At 36.5% G+C, this 13,805-nt stretch overlaps 1 protein-coding gene across 1 annotated transcript in view; it reads left to right on the top strand.

Annotated features, from left to right (window-relative positions):
* LOC102806211 (TELO2-interacting protein 1 homolog) overlaps positions 1 to 13,805 on the top strand; it is a 40,312-nt gene that overhangs the window by 3,244 nt on the left and 23,263 nt on the right. The window contains exons 6-10 of the mRNA XM_085508545.1: positions 7,523 to 7,845; positions 8,747 to 8,955; positions 9,760 to 9,816; positions 10,030 to 10,155; positions 11,542 to 11,703. Of these exons, the coding sequence (XP_085364671.1) occupies positions 7,523 to 7,845; positions 8,747 to 8,955; positions 9,760 to 9,816; positions 10,030 to 10,155; positions 11,542 to 11,703 (877 nt within the window). The remainder of the gene's footprint in view (positions 1 to 7,522; positions 7,846 to 8,746; positions 8,956 to 9,759; positions 9,817 to 10,029; positions 10,156 to 11,541; positions 11,704 to 13,805) is intronic.

Below are 13,805 nucleotides of genomic sequence, written 5' to 3'. Positions count from 1 at the left end.
GTAACAACTTAAGGGAATTTGGGTAAAACTTTGGGGAACTCTGGTAACAACTTTGGGGAACTTTGGTAACAACTTTGGGGAACTCTGGTAACAACTTTGGGAAACTTTGGTAACAACTTTGGGGAACTCTGATAACAACTTTGGGGAACTTTGGTAACAACTTTGGGGAACTCTGATAACAACTTTGGGGAACTTTGGTAACAACTTTGGGGAACTCTGGTAACAACTTTGGGGAACTCTGATAACAACTTTGGGGAACTTTGGTAACAACTTTTAGAAACTCTGATAACAACTTTGGGGAACTCTGGTAACAACTTTGGGAAACTCTGATAACAACTTTTAGGAACTCTGATAACAACTTTTAGAAACTCTGGTAACAACTTTGGGGAACTCTGATAACAACTTTGGGGAACTCTGGTGACAACTTTGGGGAACTCTGGTAACAACTTTGGGGAACTCTGATAACAACTTTGGGAAACTCTGATAACAACTTTTAGGAACTCTGATAACAACTTTAAGAAACTCTGGTAACAACTTTTAGGAACTCTGATAACAACTTTTAGAAACTCTGATAACAACTTTGGGGAACTCTGGTAACAACTTTGGGAAACTCTGATAACAACTTTTAGGAACTCTGATAACAACTTTGGGGAACTCTGATAACAACTTTGGGGAACTCTGGTGACAACTTTGGGGAACTCTGGTGACAACTTTGGGGAACTCTGGTAACAACTTTGGGGAACTCTGGTAACAACTTTGGGGAACTCTGATAACAACTTTGGGGAACTTTGGTAACAACTTTTAGAAACTCTGATAACAACTTTGGGGAACTCTGGTAACAACTTTGGGAAACTCTGATAACAACTTTTAGGAACTCTGATAACAACTTCTAGAAACTCTGGTAACAACTTTGGGGAACTCTGATAACAACTTTGGGGAACTCTGGTGACAACTTTGGGGAACTCTGGTAACAACTTTGGGGAACTCTGATAACAACTTTGGGAAACTCTGATAACAACTTTTAGGAACTCTGATAACAACTTTAAGAAACTCTGGTAACAACTTTTAGGAACTCTGATAACAACTTTTAGAAACTCTGATAACAACTTTGGGGAACTCTGGTAACAACTTTGGGAAACTCTGATAACAACTTTTAGGAACTCTGATAACAACTTTGGGGAACTCTGATAACAACTTTGGGGAACTCTGGTGACAACTTTGGGGAACTCTGGTGACAACTTTGGGGAACTCTGGTAACAACTTTGGGGAACTCTGGTAACAACTTTGGGGAACTCTGGTGACAACTTTGGGGAACTCTGGTAACAACTTTGGGGAACTCTGGTGACAACTTTTAGGAATTCTGGTAACAACTTTGGGAAACTCTGATAACAACTTTGGGAAACTCTGATAACAACTTTGGGGAACTCTGATAACAACTTTTAGAAACTCTAGTAACAACTTTTAGAAACTCTGATAACAACTTTTAGAAACTCTGATAACAACTTTGGGAAACTCTGATAACAACTTTGGAGAACTCTGATAACAACTTTGGGGAACTTTGGTAACAACTTTGGGAAACTCTAGCAACAACTTTTAGAAACTCTGATAACAACTTTGGGGAACTCTGATAACAACTTTGGGGAACTCTGGTGACAACTTTGGGGAACTCTGGTGACAACTTTGGGGAACTCTGGTAACAACTTTGGGGAACTCTGGTAACAACTTTGGGGAACTCTGGTGACAACTTTGGGGAACTCTGGTAACAACTTTGGGGAACTCTGGTGACAACTTTTAGGAATTCTGGTAACAACTTTGGGAAACTCTAGTAACAACTTTTAGAAACTCTGATAACAACTTTGGGGAACTTTGGTAACAACTTTGAGAAACTCTGGTAACAACTTTTAGAAACTCTGATAACAACTTTGGGAAACTCTGATAACAACTTTGGGGAACTCTGATAACAACTTTTAGAAACTCTAGTAACAACTTTTAGAAACTCTGATAACAACTTTTAGAAACTCTGATAACAACTTTGGGAAACTCTGATAACAACTTTGGAGAACTCTGATAACAACTTTGGGGAACTTTGGTAACAACTTTGGGAAACTCTAGTAACAACTTTTAGAAACTCTAGTAACAACTTTGGGAAACTCTGATAACAACTTTGGGGAACTCTGGTGACAACTTTTAGGAACTCTGGTAACAACTTTGGGAAACTCTAGTAACAACTTTTAGAAACTCTGATAACAACTTTGGGGAACTCTGATAACAACTTTGGGGAACTTTGGTAACAACTTTGAGAAACTCTAGTAACAACTTTTAGAAACTCTGATAACAACTTTGGGGAACTTTGGTAACAACTTTTAGAACTCTGATAACAACTTTGGGGAACTTTGGTAACAACTTTTAGAACTCTGATAACAACTTTGGGGAACTCTGGTAACAACTTTGGGGAACTCTGGTGACAACTTTGGGGAACTCTGGTAACAACTTTGGGGAACTCTGGTGACAACTTTGGGGAACTCTGGTAACAACTTTGGGGAACTCTGGTGACAACTTTTAGGAATTCTGGTAACAACTTTGGGAAACTCTAGTAACAACTTTTAGAAACTCTGATAACAACTTTGGGGAACTTTGGTAACAACTTTGAGAAACTCTGGTAACAACTTTTAGAAACTCTGATAACAACTTTGGGAAACTCTGATAACAACTTTGGGGAACTCTGATAACAACTTTTAGAAACTCTAGTAACAACTTTTAGAAACTCTGATAACAACTTTTAGAAACTCTGATAACAACTTTGGGAAACTCTGATAACAACTTTGGAGAACTCTGATAACAACTTTGGGGAACTTTGGTAACAACTTTGGGAAACTCTAGTAACAACTTTTAGAAACTCTGATAACAACTTTGGGGAACTCTGATAACAACTTTGGGGAACTCTGGTGACAACTTTGGGGAACTCTGGTGACAACTTTGGGGAACTCTGGTAACAACTTTGGGGAACTCTGGTAACAACTTTGGGGAACTCTGGTGACAACTTTGGGGAACTCTGGTGACAACTTTTAGGAACTCTGGTAACAACTTTGGGAAACTCTAGTAACAACTTTTAGAAACTCTGATAACAACTTTGGGGAACTCTGATAACAACTTTGGGGAACTTTGGTAACAACTTTGAGAAACTCTAGTAACAACTTTTAGAAACTCTGATAACAACTTTGGGGAACTTTGGTAACAACTTTTAGAACTCTGATAACAACTTTGGGGAACTTTGGTAACAACTTTTAGAACTCTGATAACAACTTTGGGGAACTCTGGTAACAACTTTGGGGAACTCTGGTGACAACTTTGGGGAACTCTGGTAACAACTTTGGGGAACTCTGGTGACAACTTTTAGGAACTCTGGTAACAAGTTTGGGAAACTCTAGTAACAACTTTTAGAAACTCTGATAACAACTTTGGGGAACTTTGGTAACAACTTTGAGAAACTCTGGTAACAACTTTTAGAAACTCTGATAACAACTTTGGGAAACTCTGATAACAACTTTGGGGAACTCTGATAACAACTTTTAGAAACTCTAGTAACAACTTTTAGAAACTCTGATAACAACTTTGGGAAACTCTGATAACAACTTTAGGGAACTTTGGTAACAACTTTGGGAAACTCTAGTAACAACTTTTAGAAACTCTAGTAACAACTTTGGGAAACTCTGATAACAACTTTGGGGAACTCTGGTGACAACTTTGGGGAACTCTGGTAACAACTTTGGGAAACTCTGGTGACAACTTTTAGGAACTCTGGTAACAACTTTGGGAAACTCTAGTAACAACTTTTAGAAACTCTGATAACAACTTTGGGGAACTCTGATAACAACTTTGGGGAACTTTGGTAACAACTTTGAGAACTCTGATAACAACTTTGGGGAACTTTGGTAACAACTTTTAGAACTCTGATAACAACTTTGGGGAACTTTGGTAACAACTTTTAGAACTCTGATAACAACTTTGGGGAACTTTGGTAACAACTTTGGGGAACTCTATTAACAACTTTTAGAAACTCTGATAACAACTTTGAGAAACTCTAGTAACAACTTTTAGAAACTCTGATAACAACTTTGGGGAACTTTGGTAACAACTTTTAGAACTCTGATAACAACTTTGGGGAACTTTGGTAACAACTTTTAGAACTCTGATAACAACTTTTAGAAACTCTGATAACAACTTTGGGGAACTTTGGTAACAACTTTTAGAACTCTGATAACAACTTTGGGGAACTTTGGTAACAACTTTTAGAACTCTGATAACAACTTTGGGGAACTTTGGTAACAACTTTTAGAACTCTGATAACAACTTTGGGGAACTTTGGTAACAACTTTTAGAACTCTGATAACAACTTTGGGGAACTTTGGTAACAACTTTGAGAAACTCTAGTAACAACTTTTAGGAACTCTGGTAACAACTTTGGGGAACTTTGGTAACAACTTTTAGAACTCTGATAACAACTTTGGGGAACTCTGATAACAACTTTGGGGAACTCTGATAACAACTTTGGGGAACTTTGGTAACAACTTTGGGGAACTCTGGTGACAACTTTGGGGAACTCTGGTGACAACTTTGGGGAACTCTGGTGACAACTTTGGGGAACTCTGATAACAACTTTGGGGAACTCTGATAACAACTTTGGGGAACTTTGGTAACAACTTTGGGGAACTCTGGTGACAACTTTGGGGAACTCTGGTGACAACTTTCGGGAACTCTGGTAACAACTTTGGGGAACTTTGGTAACAACTTTGGGGAACTCTGGTGACAACTTTGGGGAACTCTGGTGACAACTTTGGGGAACTCTGGGGACAACTTTGGGGAACTCTGGTGACAACTTTGGGGAACTCTGGTAACAACTTTGGGGAACTTTGGTAACAACTTTGGGGAACTCTGGTAACAACTTTGGGGAACTCTAGTAACAACTTTGGGGAACTCTGGTAACAACTTTGGGGAACTCTGATAACAACTTTGGGAAACTCTGATAACAACTTTGGGGAACTCTGATAACAACTTTTAGAACTCTGATAACAACTTTGGGGAACTTTGGTAACAACTTTGAGAAACTCTAGTAACAACTTTTAGGAACTCTGGTAACAACTTTGGGGAACTTTGGTAACAACTTTTAGAACTCTGATAACAACTTTGGGGAACTCTGATAACAACTTTGGGGAACTTTGGTAACAACTTTGGGGAACTCTGGTGACAACTTTGGGGAACTCTGGTGACAACTTTGGGGAACTCTGGTAACAACTTTGGGGAACTTTGGTAACAACTTTTAGAACTCTGGTGACAACTTTGGGGAACTCTGATAACAACTTTGGGGAACTTTGGTAACAACTTTGGGGAACTCTGGTGACAACTTTGGGGAACTCTGGTGACAACTTTGGGGAACTCTGGTGACAACTTTGGGGAACTCTGGTAACAACTTTTAGAACTCTGATAACAACTTTGGGGAACTTTGTTAACAACTTTTAGAACTCTGATAACAACTTTGGGGAACTTTGGTAACAACTTTGGGGAACTCTATTAACAACTTTGGGGAACTCTATTAACAACTTTTAGAAACTCTGATAACAACTTTGAGAAACTCTAGGAACAACTTTTAGAAACTCTGATAACAACTTTGGGGAACTTTGGTAACAACTTTTAGAACTCTGATAACAACTTTGGGGAACTTTGGTAACAACTTTTAGAACTCTGATAACAACTTTTAGAAACTCTGATAACAACTTTGGGGAACTTTGGTAACAACTTTTAGAACTCTGATAACAACTTTGGGGAACTTTGGTAACAACTTTTAGAACTCTGATAACAACTTTGGGGAACTTTGGTAACAACTTTTAGAACTCTGATAACAACTTTGGGGAACTTTGGTAACAACTTTTAGAACTCTGATAACAACTTTGGGGAACTTTGGTAACAACTTTGAGAAACTCTAGTAACAACTTTTAGGAACTCTGGTAACAACTTTGGGGAACTTTGGTAACAACTTTTAGAACTCTGATAACAACTTTGGGGAACTCTGATAACAACTTTGGGGAACTCTGATAACAACTTTGGGGAACTTTGGTAACAACTTTGGGGAACTCTGGTGACAACTTTGGGGAACTCTGGTGACAACTTTGGGGAACTCTGGTGACAACTTTGGGGAACTCTGGTAACAACTTTGGGGAACTTTGGTAACAACTTTTAGAACTCTGGTGACAACTTTGGGGAACTCTGATAACAACTTTGGGGAACTCTGGTAACAACTTTGGGGAACTCTGGTGACAACTTTGGGGAACTCTGGTGACAACTTTGGGGAACTCTGGTGACAACTTTGGGGAACTCTGGTGACAACTTTGGGGAACTCTGGTGACAACTTTGGGGAACTCTGGTAACAACTTTGGGGAACTTTGGTAACAACTTTGGGGAACTCTGGTAACAACTTTGGGGAACTTTGGTAACAACTTTTAGAACTCTGATAACAACTTTGGGGAACTCTGATAACAACTTTGGGGAACTTTGGTAACAACTTTGGGGAACTCTGGTGACAACTTTGGGGAACTCTGGTGACAACTTTGGGGAACTCTGGTAACAACTTTGGGGAACTTTGGTAACAACTTTTAGAACTCTGGTGACAACTTTGGGGAACTCTGATAACAACTTTGGGGAACTTTGGTAACAACTTTGGGGAATTCTGGTGACAACTTTGGGGAACTCTGGTGACAACTTTGGGGAACTCTGGTAACAACTTTGGGGAACTTTGGTAACAACTTTGGGAAACTCTAGTAACAACTTTGGGGAACTCTGATAACTTTGGGGAACTCTGGTAACAACTTTGGGGAACTTTGGTAACAACTTTTAGGAACTCTGATAACTTTGGGGAACTCTAGTAACAACTTTGTGGAACTTTGGTAACAACTTTTAGGAACTCTGATAACTTTGGGGAACTCTGGTAACAACTTTGGGGAACTTTGGTAACAACTTTTAGAAACTCTGATAACTTTGGGGAACTCTGGTAACAACTTTGTGGAACTTTGGTAACAACTTTTAGGAACTCTGATAACTTTGGGGAACTCTGGTAACAACTTTGGGGAACTTTGGTAACAACTTTTAGGAACTCTGATAACTTTGGGGAACTCTGATAACAACTTTGTGGAACTTTGGTAACAACTTTGAGAAACTCTGATAACAACTTTGGGAAACTCTGATAACAACTTTGGGGAACTCTGATAACAACTTTGGGGAACTCTGGTAACAACTTTGGGGAACTCTGATAACAACTTGGGGGAACTCTGATAACAACTTTGGGGAACTCTGATAACAACTTTGGGGAACTCTGATAACAACTTTGGGGAACTTTGGTAATAACTTTGGGAAACTTTGTGTTTAATTTTGACTACTTCTATTGGGGATAATAGTAAATCTATGTAAAACATTTATTCATTTTGCTACCTATACAAAGTGCAATTGTCGATTATTTTAATTTCCCACACAGAATGCCATAAATGTTTGGTCAAAATTTGTTGCTATGGTGATGAATGATGCAGTTTTACAAAACCTGTTGTCAAGCAACCAACTATTTCCAGATGAGAAGCGACAAACTGATGAAGGTGGCAAGTCCGAGGATACAAATAGTGATGGAGCTTCGGAGCGTGGCAAGAAACTACGAATTGTGAGAAATGAAGAATGGGTAAAAAACACCAGCAAAAAACTGAACATACTTATTAATAAAATTGTGATTTTGAGGACTCATATCAGTTGGAAAGTAAGGATTGCTATGGTGGAGTTTGCTGAGCGATTATTACTTAATTGTACAAGGTGAGGTATTAACAAATTATTATATGACTTAATTGGCGATGGTCATCGCGCAGTGTCATGTTCGATATAGGACTCATAGCGCTATCTACAATGCTTGTAAAATACTATGTTTACATGTATTTACATGAAATTCAAACACGCGCTGTGGGACGATCACTTCCCGTTAAGGCTACTCAATACAAGTTCATGTAAGTCATTAAATTTTTTTTTATATTTTACAAATGAATTACTTATTGCTATACCTGATCATGTGTAAAAAGAAAATGGGGACCACGGACCAAATTTTTGAGATACTTATGATATTACTTTACATGTCTCTGGAGGAAAAAGTAAAAAATGATTCTTTTCAATTAGAAATTTTTTTGAAACTCAAGATAAAGAAACAATGTGTTTGGAGTTATTTTCTTAAGATGTAAAAAATGCGAGATACAGGCCTTTTTGAAAAGATACGGTCGATAGTTTAGTAGTTTGCCCTATGCTAATACATTGGCGGTAGAATGTGTTTTCATGCGAGAACTCATGTGGGTCAACTTTGAATCAACCTATGTTTGAGAAACTGTATCAAATCAATCGTAAACATAACTTTATTGTCGTGTCTTTGAATGTTTTGGTGCTTTTATACCAATGTGTGGAGATTACTTCTATTTCTCCCATCATGCAATTCTTTATCAGAGCTAGTTTTTCTATTCAGAAACTTGCTGATTAACAGAGTTACAAATTTAATATGATTAAAATTGAAATAATATTGATCGCATCATTTTATGTATCATCAATGTTCATTAAAAGTGTTAACGATAACCAATCCTTGTGTCTTCACAAAGATAGTCGCTGGTTAATACTGATTTATGATTAATAAATTATTATCCTTACTAACCATACAAGGTCTGTCTTTGCTTTTTAGATCTTTGTCAGATAGTGTGTCATCACAGCTGGAAATTTTAGTGGGATTGGTCGGTGATGACTATGCCCAAGTCTCTACAGCGAGTCAACAAGCTTTGGATAGGTACTCCAGGTCCCATTTACAAACCAATTCTAAAACATTGGTTGAAATTTTAGAAGAAAATTTACATACACTGATGACATCACTGCCAAGGTTAATCAGGACAGCCGGTATGTTCACCTAATATAAAGAGGATTGTTGACATAATAGACATTAAATGAAATAGGTTTTAACTCTTTGAGCACAATAATTTTTATCGCTACAATGTTGATGCAACATTTTGCCTATGATATTTTTTAAGTATTTCTTGATCATTTCGGATCAAATGGATATAATTTTCTGTTAGTTACAGGTCTTAATCACAATGTTGTGATGAAAGTTAACTTTTGTACTTATCACTGTCAAAATTTGTCGTCTTTCCCAAAATATTTTTCAATATCTTTAGTCTCAGTCTGAAAACATCATTTATTTATTTCATTTGTATGTCTGAAGCCGTTTCTTAGACATTTAGTTCTTTTTTCTATTATGTCCGTCCGAAAGGTTTCTCCGGCATTACAACGGTCGTCTATGTTCAATCTCCTAATGTAAAGTCACCATTGTCACAACAGTTATCAGTCTTGACAGGGATAGTTTCATTCTTAGGATGGTTACAATTCATATATTTCACAATCTTTATTTTTGTAACATGTGGGAGCCCTTGTTTGTTATCCGGCTTTGACTTTACTTGCTAAAACTAAACTTATTCAATTACTGTAAAATACTTTATTTTAGCTGGAATTAATTTTCGCTGAAAAGACTTTTTGGACGTTTTGTATGGAATTGATTTTCACTGAATTTTGATAAGTTGGATGTAAAATATAGAAAAAAACGTATATTCACTGGATTTTATTTTTTTGAAAATAGCGAAAATTAATTCCAAGCGAAAATAAAGTATTGTACAGTATATTCAATATATTTTTATTTGTTTCTTACAGATGATTCGCAGAAGTTATCAACATTGAATTTAGTTCTTGGATACCTCAAATTATTGGGCAAGTCAAGTCTTTTGCATTATCCTAAATTTTTTATGATTTTTGCAATCTTGTGACTCTATGTACATCATTTTGTTTTTCAATCCCGTTGAAAATGGCCGACTGGTGGCCATTTTGTTGTGCTCTCAATCTTACCACAATTGCCAGGCTTCATGCACATCATTTTTTTTTTCATGACAGGATTATTGACAATGACAATAGTTCTCTTTGTAGGCGATAAAGTGAATTCATTATTGTACTCGGCGTCACATTTAAGGAGATTATCGACCGCTTTGATTCAAGTGTTGGAGTTAGATACAAGTGATATCAAGATAGTGGAAGAAAAGACACCTTTTTCAGGCAAGTTATCTAGCAGACTATATGATATAAGGGTATGCAATCTCCATAATCATGTACAGGGTTATGTGATGAACATATCATGAAAAGCGATACTTGCAATAGAAAGTGCTTCAAATTCATAGTCTCTAACCAAATGTAGTTCTAATCAATAGCGTCACAGAATGAATGCAGTGAGTGTTGGAAATGTTCGATTACATAAACAGAAGTGAGCAGGATTATCATCGCATTTGAAAAACGTAAAAAATGTACATATTACACGCTTTGCGAATAAGCAAAGATAAGACACTACCAAGAGTACTTTCTGAGATGAACTCAAACCTTGCAGTTTGTTTACAGACGTATTAATTAGTTTCTCTTGCAATTTTGTGATCATGTTGCATTTTGCGTGTGATCCTCTTCACATATCACGCTGTTGCATAAATTTCTAACAAAAATCGTAATGATACAGAAGAAGCGACACTTCATTTGTAATCGGTCCTTCACCAATATCAAAGTGATAGTAAATTGGACAACACTTTCAAAATCAAACGTAAGTTGATCAAGTAAAATATACTACAATAATGTGAATCTGATTACGGCATACATGAATCAGTATATTACTTGTAACAACTTTATATCATGAATGCAGTCAGTGAAACAGTATAAATTGAATCTCTCGCTAACAACTCAGATGCTCAAAAAATCGTATCTGGTGAGCAAAAACGTTTTAACTAGAAAGATTGTTGATTGTTTGGTCTAAAGAAGAAGACCATATGTATGAGACATGCCCATTGCCTTGTATGTATTTATTGTAACCTTTAACCCTGTGAGCTGCAAAATCAACTTTTGTCACCTTTCACAAAATAGTTCTACCCCCTGGTATATACCATCTGTGCATATTAATGAGGTAATTTGCATATCATTAACCATTTGAGTGCAAAAGTCAACTGTTGTCACCATTCACAAAATAGTTCTATATACCATCTGTGCATATTAATTAGGTAATTTGCATATCATTAACCATTTGAGCCCCAAAGTCAACTTTTGTCACCTTTCACAAAATAAATCATATTTTTACAAAATTTTGATCAAAACCTGTAGTCAATGGATATTATGTCAATTTGGTTCCAAAATAACAAAATAATTATAGAAATTACTGTAAACTGTTTATTTTTTCCTGGTATTTTCACTATTTGAGGATTTTATGGCATTCGTGAGGAAAAAATTTTGCGATTTTGCTGAAACATGGAAACATGTCGTAAAATATTAGATAAATTTTTACTGCTACAAAATTTCATGCTTTTCACTGACTTGTGAAATTTGTTGAAATTTGTTACTCACAAAATAAAATCAGTTTACAGTAATATTTCCGATATTGTTACTGAATCATTTTTTTTGTTATCACAGATTTGCCTGTTCATACTGGAATGTCAGACTCTAGTCTCGATGTTGTGGATCGTACAGTCAGTCACCATTATCCAGGCAGAAGAACTAAGTATTTTAAGCATTTCAGAGATGAGAGAATATTTGAGATTTTAATGCAGATTTGTAGACTTTTAGGTTTCCATGGTAAGTTGTTTTTTAAATTTTTTTTTTCATTCCAGAAAATGGTTTGTGCAGAAACCGTCACAAAGTTTGTGGTTTTACAGAGTGGAAGTTGTATAACTGAAAGCAAGATGAATCTACAATTGCAACAACCCTTTTCAATATTGTTAATACAAATCAAAATTTCATATTTTGAGATTTATTTTGTGCTCGTCTCATGTTCAGTCATTATTCAAATTCAACTGATTTAAGGATGTAGTAGACTTTCGTGGTGATTTTTTTTTTCATTTTTTTTCTTTTATCAAACGGTGACTTATACCTATAGACAGCCATACAACCTTGTTTTTTTTATTAAATCATGTTTTTATTTCAAGAAAAAATGGCTTTTTAAAAAATAATTTACAAGTAACGGGAATCCCGGGAATGTGCACTTCAGCTAAGCCCCTCTGAGCCGAAACAATAATATTGGTAGCTTAATCCCGCAAATAAACATCGCATATACACTTCCGGTCAAATGACTGGATGCACTCACTCGTTGCTGATAGTTCATCGCATCGCTTTTCTCTACTATATATTACTGTTCATTGACCAAGTTTATTTTGAAAAATGGCACAGGAAAAAAAATCGGAAAAAAGTGTTCCAATGACAAGCGAAACTTGCAAGTTTCTGAATAGCAGAAAACGTATTTTTTACCACGAAACACAGTCTCTCTACGAAACAAAGTCGGATGAGTCGACGAGAGACAAGTTAAGTGAAAACCCAAGTGACATCTGCTCCTCCACATCGGAGACTGAAGACACCACCGTAACTACCTCGAATGCTGACGATGAGGACACTACTATACTGTCACTGGAGGCTAACGACACAACATCAACATAAAGGATGAGCATGTAAAAACGAAAAATATCGCCAGCGAAGTCTGCAGTATCTGACAATGCTTCCGGTGAAGCGAATAACACAAGGCTCGTCAATCTGGATATATTGTTTTCAAATCTGGCTGACCACTGTATATGTTCTCGGTGTAAAAAGGGAAAAAATATTTATCAATGAAGAATCTCGTTATAGCTAGGAATCTCACTTTAGTCTTGGGTGCACATGCGGCCTTTCGAACATAACACGTGCACACGGATTGGCTAAGAATACGAGGTAGTCAAAAATAGACTAATCAGATTCATTGTGTCATGTGGGACGGCAGACTGACTTTCAAATTTGAGTGACGCATCGGTGGTTCATAGACAAAGCAGTTACATGTACATTGGTGGAAATGAAAACTGTTTTGTGCTCGTAATAATTGTATAACAAGTACTGCAAGTCAACAAAAACTAAACGAAACTCCGAATGTAACGAGTTATAGAGCAAAACGACGACCTGTAATTCATGACAGTGTTGTCGGCAAGCTTGACTGACTGGCTTCAAAGCGGATTCAGTCAGTAAATAGTAGGCCCTTTTTTGTTTAAATTACGATTTTTAATTGATATTCAACAACAAAAGTTTCATCGACGGTATTTAGTAAAAATAAAAGTACCGAGTACTCGCATCTCATTATATAGTTCTGCTTTGATGACATTTTTGTGTGGTTCAGGTGCCGTGGTTTACGAGAAAGTTGCGAAAAGGGAGCATAGACACGACAGTGTTCAAGTTTAACGGTCACATATCACGTTTTGTACATAAACAATTGCCAAATTTGTTGTGATATTGTATAACACTCAAAACTAAGCTTGTCAAGCAAATACATTTAAATTGATAACGGGATTACACTGTTGATTCAAGGGCGGCCATACTTCGTTTTCACGTTGCTTTTTTCAAATTATCAATTTTTTCATAACTTTATCGGCCATGTACCAAACGGGTTGTTTTGATTTTTATAAAACCAACACAATAGCTATTTTAAACATCAAAAAATAACTGAATACAATGCGCTGAACAGAAAATATCCTCTCGACTGTGCTACTTTGAGTCTTTTCAGCCCTTTTTGAAATATAACGTGTCTAAAACCACAAAAATCACGATTACGCAAACAGTTCTTGTCCAATTTCATTGATATTTTCAGAGATTGAACACAAGATCAATTGAAAACAAAATGTAAAATTGTTTTCAAGTATCAGTAATATTTCATTATTAATTGA

The sequence above is a fragment of the Saccoglossus kowalevskii genome, chromosome 15, assembly GCF_978046115.1.
Source record: "Saccoglossus kowalevskii chromosome 15, keSacKowa6.1, whole genome shotgun sequence".
NCBI lineage: Eukaryota > Metazoa > Hemichordata > Enteropneusta > Harrimaniidae > Saccoglossus > Saccoglossus kowalevskii.
This window is presented reverse-complemented; position numbering and strand designations above follow the sequence as displayed.